This window comes from Phytophthora ramorum (genome assembly GCF_020800215.1).
Source record: "Phytophthora ramorum isolate Pr-102 chromosome Unknown Phyram_PR-102_s0002, whole genome shotgun sequence".
In the NCBI taxonomy this organism is placed as follows: domain Eukaryota; phylum Oomycota; class Peronosporomycetes; order Peronosporales; family Peronosporaceae; genus Phytophthora; species Phytophthora ramorum.
The window spans coordinates 2345680-2362911 of NW_027150648.1; the positions used below are offsets into that span (position 1 = coordinate 2345680).

The 17232-nt window shown below is 55.8% G+C and overlaps 9 protein-coding genes across 9 annotated transcripts; 4 read left to right on the forward strand and 5 right to left on the reverse strand.

Moving 5' to 3' along the window:
* Positions 1-331: 331 nt before the first annotated feature.
* On the reverse strand, positions 332-1915 carry KRP23_2152 (Isovaleryl-CoA dehydrogenase, mitochondrial; the record flags this gene model as incomplete). The annotated part of the gene is made up of 5 exons (XM_067886848.1): positions 332-563; positions 656-1126; positions 1215-1508; positions 1579-1769; positions 1835-1915. The coding sequence occupies 5 exons, from the start codon at positions 1913-1915 to the stop codon at positions 332-334; spliced, it is 1269 nt and encodes a 422-aa protein (XP_067749491.1).
* Positions 1916-2068: 153 nt separating this feature from the next.
* On the forward strand, positions 2069-4429 carry KRP23_2153 (Centrosomal protein of 131 kDa; the record flags this gene model as incomplete). The annotated part of the gene is made up of 5 exons (XM_067886849.1): positions 2069-2108; positions 2177-2217; positions 2281-2724; positions 2790-2969; positions 3041-4429. 5 exons carry the CDS (start codon positions 2069-2071, stop codon positions 4427-4429), a joined length of 2094 nt encoding a protein of 697 aa, XP_067749492.1.
* Positions 4430-4565: 136 nt separating this feature from the next.
* KRP23_2154 (Histone H1) lies at positions 4566-5141 on the reverse strand (the record flags this gene model as incomplete). Its single annotated transcript, XM_067886850.1, has 1 exon — positions 4566-5141. One exon carries the CDS (start codon positions 5139-5141, stop codon positions 4566-4568), a length of 576 nt encoding a protein of 191 aa, XP_067749493.1.
* Positions 5142-6893: 1752 nt separating this feature from the next.
* KRP23_2155 (Aspartate aminotransferase, mitochondrial) lies at positions 6894-8236 on the forward strand (the record flags this gene model as incomplete). Its single annotated transcript, XM_067886851.1, has 2 exons — positions 6894-7025; positions 7085-8236. 2 exons carry the CDS (start codon positions 6894-6896, stop codon positions 8234-8236), a joined length of 1284 nt encoding a protein of 427 aa, XP_067749494.1.
* A 263-nt stretch (positions 8237-8499) lies between these two features.
* On the reverse strand, positions 8500-9804 carry KRP23_2156 (Two-component response regulator-like APRR1; the record flags this gene model as incomplete). The annotated part of the gene is made up of 1 exon (XM_067886852.1): positions 8500-9804. The coding sequence occupies one exon, from the start codon at positions 9802-9804 to the stop codon at positions 8500-8502; it is 1305 nt and encodes a 434-aa protein (XP_067749495.1).
* Positions 9805-10960: 1156 nt separating this feature from the next.
* On the reverse strand, positions 10961-11857 carry KRP23_2157 (uncharacterized protein; the record flags this gene model as incomplete). The annotated part of the gene is made up of 1 exon (XM_067886853.1): positions 10961-11857. The coding sequence occupies one exon, from the start codon at positions 11855-11857 to the stop codon at positions 10961-10963; it is 897 nt and encodes a 298-aa protein (XP_067749496.1).
* A 202-nt stretch (positions 11858-12059) lies between these two features.
* Positions 12060-14314, forward strand: KRP23_2158 (Heat shock 70 kDa protein 4L; the record flags this gene model as incomplete). The annotated part of the gene is made up of 2 exons (XM_067886854.1): positions 12060-12101; positions 12212-14314. The coding sequence occupies 2 exons, from the start codon at positions 12060-12062 to the stop codon at positions 14312-14314; spliced, it is 2145 nt and encodes a 714-aa protein (XP_067749497.1).
* A 383-nt stretch (positions 14315-14697) lies between these two features.
* Positions 14698-15450, reverse strand: KRP23_2159 (Multiple C2 and transmembrane domain-containing protein 1; the record flags this gene model as incomplete). The annotated part of the gene is made up of 1 exon (XM_067886855.1): positions 14698-15450. One exon carries the CDS (start codon positions 15448-15450, stop codon positions 14698-14700), a length of 753 nt encoding a protein of 250 aa, XP_067749498.1.
* A 946-nt stretch (positions 15451-16396) lies between these two features.
* On the forward strand, positions 16397-16792 carry KRP23_2160 (Multiple C2 and transmembrane domain-containing protein 1; the record flags this gene model as incomplete). Its single annotated transcript, XM_067886858.1, has 1 exon — positions 16397-16792. The coding sequence occupies one exon, from the start codon at positions 16397-16399 to the stop codon at positions 16790-16792; it is 396 nt and encodes a 131-aa protein (XP_067749499.1).
* Between the last annotated feature and the right edge of the window lie 440 nt (positions 16793-17232).

Below are 17232 nucleotides of genomic sequence, written 5' to 3' on the forward strand. Positions count from 1 at the left end.
GGCGGCATACTTATATCTGGATGGCAACAGCACTATCACCTGCCAACGCAGCCTGACGAGCAGTGCCGCTGCCGCCGCCGCCGTCGCCGTCGCGGCAACTTGCCGAGGCAAAGAGTACCCGTTTGGCTGGGGTACCCCGTAGCTGTAAGTCAAAGATCGCGCCGCTTGGCGAAGATTTCTGATTAGCGCCAAAAGTCTTCGATATCTTTCGGATCTTGCCGGCAAGATCAGCATTGGCTTCAATTTGAACCAACAACTCGACGAGCTCATTAGCTATTTCATCGTCATTGCAATACAGCTAGGTCTCTGTCATTCAGGATGACGTCGTCGCTCAACGCACGAGGTCCTGCACCATGTTCTTATGGTGCGACTCGTTGGTGCCACCGCCGATCTCCAACAACTTCGAGTCGCGCCAGAGCCGTTCCACGTTGTACTCGCCCACGTAGCCGTAGCCGCCCAGCGTCTGGATGGCGCGGTCCGCCACGCGCTTCGCCATGTCGCCGCAGTATAGCTTCACGCCGTCCGTGTCCACGCGGTTGCCCACCGAGTCCAGCTTCAACTGCCTGTATTTTTGTATCCATGCACATGAAAGGGTAAGTATATGTAGCTATCCACTGCGCACACGCCACCTCATTTCGCTGCCAACTCAACCCACCTGGCCGTGTTGTACACGTACGCACGCCCAGCCATGTACTCTGCGTAGGACTCGGCAATGTTCTTCTGGATCTGCCCGAAGCTGTTCAACGGCTTACCGAAGGCTTCGCGCTCCTTGGCGTAGTTGCTCATGACCTCTAGCGAACGTCGAGCGATGCCCAGACTCATGGCAGCCAGCGTCACGCGCTCAATCTCGAGGTTACGCATCATGCAGATCACGGCGCTACCCTCCGTGCCCACAACGTTTTCAACCGGAACCTTGCAATTCTCAAACACCAGTTCAGCCGTGTTGGACGCGCGCATGCCGCACTTGTCCTTGATACGCTGACCCAGAGAGAAGCCTTCAAAGCCCTTCTCCACGAGGAACGACGAGAAGTCTAGCTTCGCCTTGCCCGTGTTGCCAGTGCGGGCATACACCAAGAAGGTGTCGCCTAGCTCTGTGTCACTCAGAGCACCGTTCGTGATCCACATTCTGAGCATGGCCAACACACGTTAGACTTCTGTACCACGTGATGCAAAGGAGAGGAAAATCCACTAACTACAGCAACGACGACACGTACTTGGTGCCGTTGAGCAGGTAGAACTTGCCACACTCAGACTTCTTAGCCGTCGTGCGCATGCCCAGCACATCCGTGCCGACGGAGGGCTCACTCATCGCCATTCCACAGATCTTGGCGCCGGAGCAGGCATCAGGCAAGTACTTTTTGCACTGAGCGTCCGACGCATTGCGCGCCACGTTGTTCACAAACAGCATTGAGTGCGCCAAAAAGGAGAGGCAGAACGCCGGGTCGCTGGACGAGAGCTCCTCGTGTGCAATCACAGCTGCAAGTGCATCCATCTCCGAGCCGCCGTACCTGACACAACAGAAATATATATTAGCTCTTGGTACCACACGGCAAAGTGAAACTCTGCCAAAGCACGCACTTTTCAGGCGCTGTGATGCCCAGCAATCCGAGCTCTCCCAGCTCTCGGAAGAGCTGGACATTAAACTTTTCTTCGCGGTCATGTTCGAGAGCCTGCGGGTCCACCTTTGTCTTCACAAAGCCGGCGAGCATCTCCCGGAGCGCGCCGTGCTCTTCCGTGGGTGTGAACAGATCCAGATCCCTGTTGGACGACTGTTTGCACGTAGCCCTCGATCAATACCACATATTTCTGAGCTGTTTTCGCTACGAGCACGCACCATCGAGCGGGCGAGGCCGTAGTCGGTCGCGACACACATGCGGCGGGCTGCGAGCAGCGGAAGGCGGAGGTGGCGGATCATCTTGAGGGAATCGATTAGTGACGTCGCGCAGCTTCAAGTGGGTGTACAAATGTGGACCACGCCTACTTGAAGTGGGCTCGTTTGTATGGGAAGCGCAATGCGAGCCAAATATAATGCGCAGAAACTCCCCGTATTCATCACTCGCACGGCAGGATGCAGCGGCGACGCGATGCGGACCGGCACCGAGTGTATGGTGAGGAATGAGCTGCAATTATTGCACGAGTTTTGTGTGGAGCTGATAGTGTGGCTCGTGATTTGCAGCGAGGTCAAGAGGATCAAACAACGACGAAGATGACACACGCGTACGTGCTGCTGCGGTTGTAGCTCAAGAGGATACTTAGTGTTTTATTTCTATGCTGCAATAGCTACCAGTTGCAGTGGTCAGGAAAGTGAGCAAGCTGCAGCTCGAGGATCCGGCGTCCTGTCCCCCGGAGGAAGAGGAGGACAACCACGAGGAAGAGCTGGAGTCTCGCTCTCGAGCAGGGAGCAGTGCCAGCCACCGCAGTACTGGTAGCAGCATTTACGACTATTTAGATGCGCTGGAAAGTGAATCTGCGGGGCAGTTGCCTTCCATCACGAGTCGAGTATCCAGTGCACCGTCATATCGAGCAAGGCAGTCTAGGAGGCCTGCGAAGGAGTTTGCATGGGAAGAAGACGCGGGGCGACCAAATGGCAGTACCGAGTCTAGCGATCGCTCACCACTGCGCTCTTGCCGGTCATCGTTTAGCCGGCGAGGCGACAACAACAACTCTCACCAATATTACGTCGGCATCAAGGAGAAGCTAGCGACCATCACGATCGAGCTGAATGTGTGTGCTCGCTGTGCATGTGGAAATGATAAGACGAAAGCTAATGCGTGTTTCAATCTCTCTAGGACAAGACAAAGACCATCGAGCTGCTCAAAATGGCGCGCAAGAAAGATGCCGCCAAGACTAATCAGCTGCTGGCAGAAGCCGAAGAGCATATGACGCAGGGGCTCGCAGCACAACAACAGAAGTTCAACAAGGAGTTGGAGAAGCAAATGGATTTTGCGCAGAACCTGGTGACCGATAAAGTAGGTTGTTTGTTTGACGTGTTGTGTGTGTTGGCGTATCTTTAACAAGGACGCCTTGTGTTGCTGTGCAGTCTGGCCTGGCAAAACGGTGCGATGAACTGGTAGCGGAGACTCAAAAGGCCAATACTAACGCTGCACGCGAAGCCGAGCGCTTCAAGCTAAAGCTCAAGGACGCCAAAGAGCGGTGGTCAGTTCAGGAAAAAGTTCGTCGAGACCAGTGGATCGTCAAGAAGACAGAAGAAATCAAGAAGTCGACCGTAGCAGCGTTAGAGCCCGACATTCAGCTCATTCTTGCTAAAGGCAAGACCGACCTTGAGAAGGCACGCGAGGCAGCTAGCGACGAGCGTAGAAAGCTGCAGTTGCAGCTTGAAAAGGACCGTGACACGGCGCTGCAGCGCCTGAAAGATGACTATGAACGGAAGTTGGTCGAAGCACGTGAGAAGGAACGTGCGAAGTTGATGACACGGTTAGACGCTGCCGATGCCGAGTTGCAACAGCAGCTTAGTACGCAGCGACGACGATTGCAAGAAGAAGCCGAGGCAACGAGGAACGAGCTGTATGCCGAAATGCGCGCAGCAAAGCTTGCCCACGTGAAAGAGATGGACGAGCTCAAGGAGAAGCACATGCAGAAGCTGCAGGCTGCGGCCGAGAAGCTACAAAAAGAGAAGCAGGACGTCATGGCGAAGTATGAGAGCGAGTTCATGGCTCTGCGCGAGCAAACGAGCGTCGAGTGTGAGCAGTTTAAGACGCAGCTAATCAGCAAGCTGCGCGACGAAATGACCCGAGAGAAGCAGGAGCTGGAGAAGCAAATGCTGCAAACCCGTGACGCCAAGATCGAGCTCGTGATCGAAAAGCTCCAGGAGGAGAGTCGGCAGATGGTTGAGCGCGCGGAGCGCAAGTCGCAGAAGAAGTTCAGCCAGGAGCGTGCCGAGTACGAGCGCAAGCTCAAGCAGACTGGTGAGATCGAGGGCGTCTGGATGGAGAAAAACCGCGAGCTGCACGAGAAGCTGAGCAAGCTGGAGCGTGTGCATGACGAGATGCGGCGCGAGAACGAAGCTCTCGGCCAGGATTTACGGCAGGCAGGGGACAAAACCAGTGACTTGGCACGTCGTCTGCACGAGGAGCGGCGGCAGCACGAAGACTCAGTGGCACTGCTCCACAAGCGCTGCAGCTCACTTCAGACCGACGGCGAGTACGCGCAGCAGCAGCAGAGCGCCGAGATTACAGCGTTGCACGAGAAGCAGGCCACACTAGAGAGCCACTTCCAGCAGCAAGTCCAGAAGCTGCGCGACGAGCACGACACAGCGCTGGGAAACCTGCATGAGCGCGTGAAGGCGACGGTAGCACGCAAAGACCAGACCCTCGCCGACTTGCAGGAAGAGGTGCACCTGTTGCAGGTGAAGCTCGATAAAAGCCACGCGCTCATCGAGGAGCAACGACTGCAGCTCTTCAGTCAGTAAAACACAGCAACTCGAAGGCAAATTGAACAGGATTCCATTGGGAATAATAAGAATAAAGTGGGGGCTGCCGAGGCCACCGCGGCCTCTGACGAACACGAAACTAGTAAGGAGACATAGGGGCGAGCGGCTGCGTGGCTTACTTCTTGGCGGACTTGGCGGTCTTCTTTGCCGCCGACTTCTTCACCACTTTCTTCTTGGTAGTTTTGGTGGCCTTCTTAGCTGACACCTTTTTGGTGGGCTTGGCAGCCTTCTTGGCAGCAGGCTTCTTGGCAGCAGGCTTCTTGGACGTCTTGGTAGACTTCTTGGTCACGGGCTTCTTAGCAGCCTTCTTGGCGGGGGTCTTCTTAGCTGCCGTTTTCTTGGCAGCAGCGGGCTTCTTGGCCGTCTTGGTGGACTTCTTGGCTGGGGCAGCCTTCTTGGCCGGAGCAGCGGCCTTCTTGGCGGCGGCAGGCTTGGCGGGGGCCTTCTTCTCGTCGGCGGCCAGCTTGAACGAGCCCTTGACGGGCACGAGCTTGCCGGACTCGACGCCGCGCTTCAGCGCGATGTTCAGGCGCGACTTGGAGTAGCTGGCGCCCTTCTTGGCGGCCACGAACTTGTCGATGGCGTGGCGCGACGAGCCCGAGCGCTCCTTGAGCGTGAGCACGGCCTCCTTAATGAGGTCGTAGTAGCCGGGGCCGGCGTTGGCCTTCTTGGTGGATGGAGCGGACGGCATCGTTGCGGGGCTTGGGGTTGTTTGGCTTGCGGGCTTGCGGGGAAATTCCGTTGTAAGGGAGCCAAAAAAAATCTCTTTTCCTGTCGTCGAGCCGTGTCCTGGGTCTTGAAGTCGACACACTTGCAGTTTGTATGGCTCTGCTCGACTCGCGCGCAAATTCAAACGACTTTTCGTAAATCTCCGCCAATCAGATCGCGACGACCGAAGACAGAAAGAAAATCTCAATCGGTGCAGAGACGCCCCGGCTTCCTCGCGCGGCTCGTCGCGCGGAACGCCAGTGAATACACTGGATGTATGGGCCGGGACGGAGGACCGACAAAGGGAGGGGAGTCACGTAGGAACTCCCCGAGTTAGTCTGTGGAATGCTACGCGACGGGCGAGTGCTCGGCGGCCAGGAAACGAATATGCGCCGCGCCGACATGATCAGCTTGCTCTGTGTGTGCTGGACGCGGGGGTTATGCTCGTGTCGGGTTTGCTGGGAGCGTTTGCTCACATGGCGCGGCGGTCAAGCGGCAATTTTCGTACTTCCATTACGGGCGTTCTGGCCCGCCCATGCCACCCGTCCCATAGAGACCCATTGAGTTTCCAGGGGGAAGCCAACGGGGAAAACACCCTAGTGGCCGCTACGATAGCGTTTAGCCAACGAAAACATGTACACGATCCCACAAGATGTCACGGAGCTACCCTATGCAACTTTTATCGGCTATTTCAATCTGCCGCGCGCTCCAGCGCCCGCCAAACAAACCCTTCCTCCATCCCCCATTTTCGTCGTGACGGACACCTCCATTTGGACCAAGGAAGGGCCAAGCAGAACACGATCGTCCCGTGATTTGGCACACCGATACAACGATACACTACGAAACAAAGGTGCATGCCCATTTGCAGCCCCAACTCGCGCTCCAACTTCGTGCACGAGCAAATAGCGTGGCGAGGAAACCTTTCTTCGGCCTTCCCCATTTTCACGTATTTCACGTGTATATTAAAAGGTAAGCCCAAAAATTGAGTTTCTGTAAATTACTTCTGCTAACCTTACATCCAGCATGGCATTGCCAGAGAGGCCTCCTTTCTGGAGACACTCAAGTATAGTATGTCAGCATCGACACTTGAGTGTGGCGCCAAGTTCACCGGCACAACTTCGCTTGCGCATATTGCTGCGGCCCACACGAGCTTTCTTGAAAGAAAGCAGAAACAGGGCCCTGTTTTAAACAGAGCCCGTTTCTTTGCAGATATTACTGATAAGAGGTATTTCACTTTCGAGCGTTTGGACGGACTCAACGCCCTGCATTCATAAGAAGGTTGCTTGCAGGTGTTTCTCTTCGAGCGATGTTGACGTGCAAATTCAATGAAAGTAACAAACAAATTCAATGAAAGTAATGGTCCAGTACAATGGTTTCAATCCAGTGCTCGTAGGGCACTGCGAAGTGCACTTTACTTAAAACATCGGGAGGAACAAATAGACCAAACGAGGTTTGAATTTGCACGAGAGTTTTGGTTTGTTAGCTGTGCTCGAAGAGCATCGCCCCCAAGTTTGACAGCATTCGCATCAGTTGTTACCCACCTCTGAACAGTGCTCACTTGCTTGTACTTGTGAAGTAATTGAAATCACTGTTCGGGGGCATTCCGGCGATTGATTTGCAGAGGATCTGAAGATCCTGTTTAAAACCGCGGGTAATAGACCGGATTAGCGCGTGTTTGCTGGGCACGTGCATGGATGGCAGGTCACAACCGAAAATCCGACTCCTCAGTGCGACCATGCTCGCCCGCCGCTTCCTCCTGCAATCCACACGCGGCTTCGCCACCAAGGCCGCCACCGGCCAGTGGCTGGCCAGCGTCCCCATGGGCCCGGCCGACCCCATCCTGGGTCTGACCGAGCGCTTCAACAAGGTGCGACGTGGAGAAAAGGATCTGTCTTAGTCACGCCATCCACTCACCCCATTCTGCAGGACACGGACGCGCGCAAGATCTCGCTGGGCGTGGGCGCCTACCGCGACGATAACGGCAAGCCGTACGTGCTGCCGTCCGTGCTGGAAGCCGAGAAGCGCATCATGGCCGCCGGCAGGAACAAGGAGTACGCGGGCATCGCCGGGATGAAGGACTTCGTGGACCTGTCGCTGCAGTTCGCCTACGGTGAGGACTGCGAGGCCCTGAAGGAGGGTCGCGTCACGGGCGTGCAGACCATCTCGGGCACGGGCGGTGTGCGTCTCGCCGGCGAGTTCTTCGCCAAGTTCCTGGGCGAGGGCACCCCCATCTACATGCCCAACCCGACGTGGGGCAACCACATCCCCATCATGAAGAACGCCGGCATGGAGGTGCGTCGCTACGCTTACTACGAGCCTGCCTCGCGCGGTCTGGACTTCTCCGGCCTGCTCAATGACCTGGAGGGCGCCCCCGACGGATCCGTCTTCCTGCTGCACGCCTGCGCGCACAACCCCACGGGCGTTGACCCCACGATCGAGCAGTGGCAAAAGATTGCGGAGGTCATGAAGGCCAAGAAGCACGTCCCGTTCTTCGACTGTGCTTACCAGGGCTTCGCCTCGGGCGACGCCACGCGCGACGCCGCCGCCATCCGCTACTTCGTCAAGGAGGGCCACAACATCATCCTGTCGCAGTCGTACGCCAAGAACTTCGGTCTGTACGGTGAACGTGTCGGTGCCCTGAGCGTCGTCACCGCCAGCAAGGAAGAGGCCGACCGCGTGCAGTCGCAGCTCAAGATCATCATCCGCCCGATGTACTCGAACCCGCCCATTCACGGCTCGCTGATCGTGTCCACCATTCTATCGGACGCCCAGCTCAAGAAGCAGTGGTACAGCGAGTGCAAGGGCATGGCTGACCGTATTATTGCTATGCGTACGTCCCTGCGCTCGGCTATCGAGAAGATCGAGAAGGCCAACGGCGTCAAGTCGGACTGGCGCCACATCACGGACCAGATCGGCATGTTCTGCTACACTGGCCTGACGGAGGCCCAGGTGACGCGCATGATCGAGACGCACCATATCTATTTGACCAAGGACGGTCGCGTGAGTATGGCTGGCGTCACGTCCAAGAACGTTGAGTACCTCGCGCAGTCGATTGCTGAGGTCGTGCAGAACGCTTAAGCGTGCGTGTGTGTGCAACGCAAATGGGCGATGAGCGATTCCCCCGTCCATAGCGGAGGTTGTTGCTGCACTGACAAGGAGTTGTAAAAATCACAGACCGATGCAATACACAGACTGAACGGTTTGAAACCTTTCTTCACAATGCATTCATCGATCACCTTGCTCGATTGATTTGAGTGAACCACTCGTCATAGTGACTGAATGCACCATGTTGAAGGTGCTTAAATGAAAATGCTAGACACACACCGAGCAGCATGGAGCTCTCACAACTTGCAATCCTCCGTGCTTGAAGCCGATTCAGACGTAACCGGCGATGCGGAATCGCTCTCCTTGACTTGGAGGAACTCTGCTTTCCTTACGAAGCGTCCTTTGATGCGAGGACAGGAATTGGCGAGGCGCTTGCGGCAGTCATACTTGATGCGCTTGTGATACACGCGAAGTTTTCGCTTCTCGTGGAAGCGCCTCAGTCTTTCGCGCCGTTCGGGGGGAGAGTAGATGCCAATCGTGCGCTTGGGCACTGAGTACTGGGTCTGAGGCAGCTTTTTCAGTTGCTGCTTCAGTGGCTGCCGCTGATGTGGCACGCCGGCTGCTTGGTGCTGCACGGGACGAAAAATCGGGAACGCACTGAAGCCTGGGGGTGTTGGCGGGCTCATCGTGTTTAACAACCTTGGCGCCATGCCGTGAAACCCCTCCGTGCGTGCGTAGTACCACCGCGGCTCGAAATCCGGTGCACTCCAAGCGGATTGATCGGCACTCTTGGTGCGTTTTAGAGGTCGGGCGACACGATCGTCGATGTCAGCTCCGAGAGAGGCTTGGCGTTTTGCATGCTGTCGAGGCATCGCTGCAGAAAAGGAAGGCGTTGCAGCAGTGGTGGTGGTGGTAGTGGTGGGGTGGGCCATAGCAGGTGGCATCTCGTTGATTTTTTTGTCGTGGCGTTCCACGCGTGGCGACTTCTTCACCGCTGTCTTACGACCTCTGAGTGTTCTCATGTTGGCAGCGGATGAAGATCCCGCCGAGAAAAGCCTGAGGTCGTTGTCGGTGACAAGAATCTTCTTGTCTACCATAGTTGGCGAAACGACGCTAGCTTCTTCTTTCAGCACTGTACGATGCAAGTTCTCAGCGAAGGCTCCTTCAAAGCATGCAGTGGCGTTGACGCGAAGTTTTGCAGGAGGAGCCAACTTCTTGAGAGCTGTTGTCGTCTTCGACGCGACAGGTACCCGGTCCGAGAATACATCATCGATGAAGTACACCGAAAGCTCGCTCTTGGTAGGCTCACTAAGCTCCATGTCCTGCCAATACACTCCAGCATGAAAAGCCAGTGGCTTCGTGGTGTCTTCCGGCTCTGGTGTGAACGCAATCTCCGATTCGTGGAGACTGGCGCAGAACCTCCTGGCCGAATCCTGGAAGTAAGGGCGAACTGACATTGGACCTGGTAGCAGGAAGTCCACGTCATGCAGCTCCCACGGTTGCGGTGACCCTGGAGGTGCTCTGGAGCTCATGAAAAATGGAGATGCGTCGGCTCCACTGGTGTAGTGCTGTTCATCGTGCTCTACATAGGCCGACTCCATTTCAGGAACGGGTCAGTGTGCAATGTGCGGCTGGGGTTGAGAGTTCGTTGCTTGAATTTGATTGCCTTGCGCGGGACTCGTCGAGCTGGAAAATGACCCCGACAAAGCGGATCCCAATGCTATGGCACCAAAGCGCGACGCCTCGCGCGAATTCTAAAAATCAAGGGCTCACAATCGCCTGCAAGCAGTCGCCGCTCCGGATCGCATGGGCCCATGATGGGCGACCAACGCCCATTGCGGACCAATCGATCGACCGGTTTGAGCCAGCGGATACCGTGTGCATCCAGCGGTGCAGCTGTCGTGATTCGCTTGAAACGTCGCCCAGGTTCTCGGGTTTCGTTCCTGCGCGGCGTCCGCAAAGCCTCAACCGGGTAGCAGCCTACTGCTACCGGCAGCAGGTATGATCGACTGGGGCAATTGCAACGCACACTACTCTGCTGCGAAGGTCAGACCCCCGTCGAGTTTGACCAGCACGACTAGGAAAATTGACTCCCATTGATCTGGATCGGATCCTGGTTGAAGCTGACAGCCAATCAGATCACGCGATCTTCTGGAAGTCCTGCGTAACGGTGAGGGATGTGGATATGCAGCTGAAATACAATCTGTATCGAGATGACCCACTTGTAGTTTGCTGGGGAGCTGCGACTGAACCTGGTGCATGCCGACGATGATCGAGCGCGCATGTTAAGAATGAGCAGGAAAACTTATACTGAAGTACCTTGCAAGCTCACCTGCACAGCATGATACTGTAAAAAAGTTGTATCCTCCCCACTCGTTCGCGGAAGTGTGCAAGTTCTGAATATACCACGCACGAGGTAAAGGGGCCTCACTGAGGATCTCATTGAGGTTGCTGGAGTTCGTTCTCTCATGTCGACGTGCAGTTCACCGTTTGCGTGCTGGTCGTCATTTTAATCGGCAAGCTTTTTCATTTCCGTGGATGTTGTGGGTTCTCCACAGACGGCAGAATAAACTTTCCAGTCTCTCGGATTAACAAAAGTGACCTATTGGTCACCGCAGTCGTCAACAACGTCAAGTGTTTGCCAACTTGTCAAGCGGTAAAATCAATGATACTATACAAGCACTGCACGTCTTTTCGTGGACATCGCTTCGGCGAGGAGCTCATCCACGACATCACAATTGGCCTAATGCATTTCACTCACTTGCCCACGGGCCATTTACTTTTCTTTCTGGGCTTGACTCGAGCCTTCTGCTTCCGCGCATATGCAACCCAGTTGATGATCTCCGGGTGTTGCATTATCTTGTCGAGCGTGTTGTACTCGCGCGCCAGCGTCTTATTGTCCTCGACCGAGTGGATTTTACTGTGACATTGACGACAGATCATGATGCAGGTGTTGAGGAACTCCTTCGTGTAGCCCTTGCGTAAATACTTTCCATGAGTCACACGCGGGATGACGTGGTGTGCGGTAAGGTTCATGGGTCGCTCGCACATTTCGCACAGACCCGTCATATCCTCAGCGTCTTCACGACCAGCCACATCTTCGTTCAGCACCACTTCGTCCTCTCTCACGACCTGCTTCTTGCCGAACTCGATAAACTCGATCTCCACTTCAATGGGCCAGTCGCCGTCCCCTGCACCCTCATTCTCATTCTCACTATCGCTGTCACCATCCACTCCAATGTGCCTAGTAATCCGTGCTGGATGCCAGGCATCGTCTTCGTCTAGAACCACTAGACAGCTCTTCCCAATGGCGAATTTCGTCGCCAGTCGCTCTCTACGGACGCGTCTCCTTCTGCTGACATGGCTCTCCTGGTTCTCTTCATTAGCATCATCTTCACTGCCCAGCAAAACATCCGCAAGTTGCTCTGCAAGAACCTCCAGCTTTGCTGCTTCAAGGAGCTCCATCTCCTCCAGCACTTCCACGAAGACCGTGACGAGCGTGGATCTGTCCTGAGTCGCGCCTTCTTCCTCCGCCGTTGCAACCAAGAGCTCCGCCGTATACTCCAACTCTTCCACTAAAGCGCCGCCTCTTGCAAAGGTATCTAACACCGACACAATTCGCTTGGACGTGTCCTCTTCGATGGCACTGGACATGGCGTACGTCTGCCGCAATTGGTTCCAATTGGCAAGTGAGAAGTGGGGTGGCAAGTTGCCTTTTCGTGAGTGATGGTGCATTGAAAATGGGTGCATTGGTGTAGTATACATCATGTTGTGTATCCCACACCGAATAGAGTTTTCGAGAGCAAAATCGTAACTGCGGCACTCGGCAACCACAACCTACAACCCAGTGCTCTTCATGGCGATCACGCAGCCCCCACGCGTATTCGGTGTCGACTTCGTACGTCACCTTCTTCTCCATCGTTTTGTAATGCTACCGATGTATTTTTCACCGTCTAACGCTTCCTATTCGGTGACAAAATCAATGATTTACCATCCTCACCATGCCAGGGCGCGCTACGATGCGTAGTGGCCGAAAACAACGGCGACGTGGTGCTCAACGAGCTCGGAGGAATGACCACCGCCAATTTGGTGTCCTTCAAGGGCGAGGAGCGTCTCGTGGGCGAGTCAGCTGTGCTCTCGTCCAGTACCAATCCACGCAACACTATCGGCTTCCTGTCTGGACTCGTGGGTAAGAGCCAATTGTCGGACGTGCAGCGCCAGCTCGAGCGGCTTCCCGGACACCAAGCCACTTTTGAGGTGGATGGTGCTGGCCACGTGGTGGCTACGGTGGACTATGGCAAGGACAGCAGCAAGACGCAGTTCACGGTGGAGCAGCTCACGGGCATGCTGTTCGCCAACCTGGTGACGCAGATGAAGAAGCGCTTCCAGGATGAGCCGTTTCATGTGACGGTGGCAGTGCCGTCTGTGTGGGGCGATGAAGAGAAACGTGCGGTTCGTGTCGCTGCGAAGATTGCAGGCATTTCGAGCTTGGCGATTATTTCGCGCGATGCGGCGCTGGCGCGCTGCTTCCACTGCAAGCACCCGGTGAAAGCGCCTGCGACGCCTGCTGCTACCGAGGGAGATGTGGCAATGGAGGAGACTGCTCGTCACATTGCGATTGTGGACATGGGCCACACCAGCACCAGCGTTGCGGTGGTGAAGTTCACGCCGGACGGCGAGACGCTTTTGGCGACGGAGGCTGATGTGCAACTTGGTGCCCAGACGCTTGACCGTCGGCTTTTTGAGCACTTCCAGAAAGAGATGCAGACAAAGCACCAGCTGAGCGTGTCCCTCCACTCGAAGGAGGGCAAGCGTCTGTTCCAAGCCTGCGAGAAGCTCAAGAAGCTGGTGTCGACTATCGGCGAGGCCAGTGTGACAGTGGAGAACCTTGCACCTGAGAAGGATGTTAGCATCTCAATCTCCCGCACTGTGTTCGAAGAACTGTGCGCTGCTGAGCGTGCACGCATCACGCAGATGCTGCAGAACGCGCTGGAGACGGCCAAGGAAAGTGTACCGAGTGCTGACATTGCGTCAGTAGAGATTGTGGGCGGTGGAACTCGTATTCCATTTGTGCAGGAGGCTATCATCGCGGCGTTCCCTGCTGAGCAGCAGCGTAGTACCACACTCATCGGCCGAATGCTGGATTCGACAACGGCCGTTGCTTTGGGTGCTGCTTTCTCTAGTGAGGTTGTCGCTGCAGCCGCTGAGACTCCCGCGGACGCCGATGGTGATGCTGAGGAACTTGTGCAGTATGTGGCCCTGGAGCAAGAACTCCAGGCACGTGATGCTGAGTTGGCTGCTATTGCTCATGAGCGCAATGCCATTGAAGCATTTGTGTATGAGATGCGCTCCAAGTGCACTGGAAAGCACGGCGAAAAGCTCGACACCTCCAAGCTGAACCCACTCCTAGACACTGCTGAAGACTGGATCTACTCTGAGGAGTCTGAGACTGCTACTCTTGATGTGATCCGTGCCAAGCACCAATCGATTGAGACTGAAGTCCGAACTGCTTGCGAGGCGTACTTCTCGGCTGTCGACGCTGATGAGCGAGCGTTGGAGCAGCAACTCGAGCAGGAGTCTCAAAAGGCTGAGTCTGAACGCCAGGCCGAGGGCGGTGACGAAGACCACGACACACGTAAGCTCAAGAAGCCTGAGCGTATGAGGATGGTGGTTAAAAACAAGGAGGAAGGCAACGAGCTCTTCCGAGACGGGAACCATAAGCCCGCCGCGGCTCGCTACGTGAAAGCTCTGACCCACGCATCCAAGTTTTTCGACCTCAATGAGGCTGACAAGGAAGAGGTGAACGCGATCAAGCTCAGCCTGTACTTGAACCTTGCACAGTGCTACCTCAAGATGGAAAACTACACCAGAGCTGTGGCGAACTGCGATGAAGCTCTGGCGTTGGACGCTAAGAGTGTCAAGGCGCTTTACCGCCGCGCTGTAGCATACGAGAAGGAGAACAAGCTGGAGCTCGCTGCCGACGACATCAAGGAGGCCTTGCGCCTATCACCTCAGGACCGTGCAGTTGTCAAGCTTGACGAGCGTCTGAAGCTGCGCCTTCGCCGCCAGCTCGACAAGGAAAAGAAGATGTGGAGCAAGGCATTCGCGTGAGCACCACTCGCACCTCAGAGAGCGATCGATGGGGAACTTGGCCAATAAACGTGGATAAAACTGCTATCATTCTTCCTACGAAGCACACAGCACCAAACACAAACTGCAGCCTTTCGCTTCTTACGCACAGGCGCAAGTTCCTATTCACTCAGCTGCTTCCGCTCACAGCTCAGTTCACAACACGCGCCCTATATCATTCGGGTCGTCACTGTTGTGCTTGTCTCCTTCCATGTCTTCACAATGTCGTCGAGATCTTTTCCTGGAAAACGCTCGACTTGGTAGCTGACGCATCGTGAGTATACCTTTATTGCGTCTGTATCTTCCCTTCAGCTCTGTATGAGGAAGGGCACTGGGTCGATAAACCAGACAGCCAGACAGCTTCGTTATTGGTTGCCTACTGCTGTGCACCTGTTGATCCACTTGCGTCGCCTCACCATGGCTAGTGTGAAGGGGTCCTTTTGCCACGGCCCGGAGAAGGACGGGGCGTAGATCCAACCATTGTCGTCTCCCTGCGACACATCGAGCGTCCAGCCTTCCGCATTGAGGTGGCTCGGCACCTTGGGGGCCACCTCCTCGAAGGCGTCGGCCGACGTGTTGGCGTCCGTAACAGAGCTCCAGCGCTTGCGCTCGTTCGAGCCCGAGATGTGCGTGTCCGTGGTCCACTTCTTGACTATGTGGTAGCGCTGGTTCTCCCACAGCTCGAGCACCTGGTCCACCTGCTCGTTGGGCGTGACCTTGATCTCCAGGAAGAGCACGGACTTGCGCTTCTGCTTGTCGTAGTCGGGCGGTACCTCGAGCTCGTACGACACGACCTCCGACTGCTTCTTCTCCAAGAACGGGGCCAGCGCGAGGTTGGCGTTGCCGATGCAGTCGTCCTTCATGAAGCGGTCGTAGTCCATCACGTGCACTTCGAGGCACTTTTCCTTGGGGCGGTCCACCTGGAACTGGAACGTCTCGGCAGGCTCCCAGCGCGGGTTGAGGCTGCTCGGCACCACGGAGCTCTTCTGGCTCAAGCGGCCCACCTTGAACACCACGTACGGGTCGCTCTTGCCGCCCATGCCCATGAAGCCGAAGTCGCTGGCCGCCAGGTCGCCCGCGCGCACCAGCGTCACCTGCAGCGTGTGCATGTTGCTCATGGTCGCTTGCTGCCCCTGCGTGCGTCCGCGCTGTCCAGATACGGAGTGCGACTGACAGTGTGGGGCCGCATGTGATATGTTGCCTTCTCGTAAGACGCACTACGGCGACGACGATTGGCTGGAAAGGAAGGGAATGAGGAGCAGAGAGTGGCTGAAAATAGGCCCTTCGAGCTGAGACACGGAGAGACTTAACCCAGAAAACGATTACTGTACTTTGACGTAGAGCACTTCATTATTCATGGATTATACCTCACAGGTATATTGAAAATAAGAGGTGCAAAAGTGCTTTAAGAGGAAATGCAAATGAAAATATATTACGGGCTATCTATTGTGCCGAGACGGGATGGATTTTCATCGTCGGACTGGAAACTTCAACGTCAATGCAGGTTCACCACAAGGTACAAGGTACGCACTCGTACACCTACGTGAAACAAGCTTCTTCGCTGCGCTGCATGAGAATGATCGCGCCCAGGTAAAGCTTGCTTGGCCATGCGGAATGCTAGTCCGGTGACGCTTTCGCCGTGCGTCTGATTTCCTGTCTCAAGTGGTCGTCGACCACACGTGATCTTCCGGTTGCTGCCCACCGTGATTGCGGACGGTTCCAGCACTCCACTGCAGAGGCAATCGCTGCAGGTATTTCGAGAGAAGTGGACAGTCGCTCAACCTGGATTCACTGTCCGCTGTCTGGCAATAAACGCCATGGCGGATATTGCTCGCGCGTTTGTCGCCGTCCGCGCGTGAGTCTGCAATGCAAACTCTGCATTACATGTGTGAGGACAGGCACACATTTTGGTGTAGGATCGATCGCAAGCATTTCTTACGTTGCTCGTCTTTACCGCGCAACTCAAGCGAACCTTTTTGGGTGACGTCGTTCACTTGTGAAAAGCTCCGCAACAATCCAAGCACCGACATTCCGACTTCCGACCCCCTTCCATCCATCGCCAGTATGTTTGCCGTGCACGTGACGCTCGTCAAGGCCGTGGACCTGCCGTCCGCCGACTTCAACGGCAAGAGCGACCCGTACGTGGTCTTCAAACTGGGCAACACGACGCACAAGAGCTCCATGATCCCGGCCAACCTCAACCCCGAGTGGGACCCGGAGGAGACCTTCGCTTTCATCAGTGACGAGCCCAAGAGCGCCGTGCTGGACGTGCAGGTGTTTGACCACGACCGCATCTCCAAGGATGACAAGATCGGTTTCTGTAACGTGCCGCTCGCCGCCTTCCTGGACAAACCCGAGTCCGAGGTGCTCATGTACGAGCTCGAGCTGCCCGGCGCCTTCGCCAAGCAGAAGCGCAAAAGCGCCATCATGCTCGAGATCAAGCTCGAGAAGGAGGACTAAGCTGCAACGTAGCAGAGAGAAGTGCTCGCTGGTAGGTGGGTTTAACGATGAAAGACTTTCATTTTTGATGTACAGATGCTGTCTCTTGTGGTGTCGTACGATACTGAACATCGAGCTGCTGCAGTGATGCGGGCGGCGATGGACGTGGGGACTAACGGCAGACACTTTTCTAGCGGTGAGATGGTCTGGGACTTGCGCGGAAAGTGCTCGGGTCGGCTCTTGTCACGATGGCGTCCATAGGCATCCGGGACAGGGCAGCGCTTTTCTCGATTGTGTTGAGTTTGTTGTCCCAAACCAACGCTCGAAGCAAGCCACTGCTACGCCAGACAGACGCAAGCCAGCTTGGAAGTCCCAAAACCTCGCACCAGGTCTCGGACGTCGGCTCCCATCGGCTCTACGGCTGCCACGCCGCACGTCGCTCGCCACCTCACTTTTTTGCG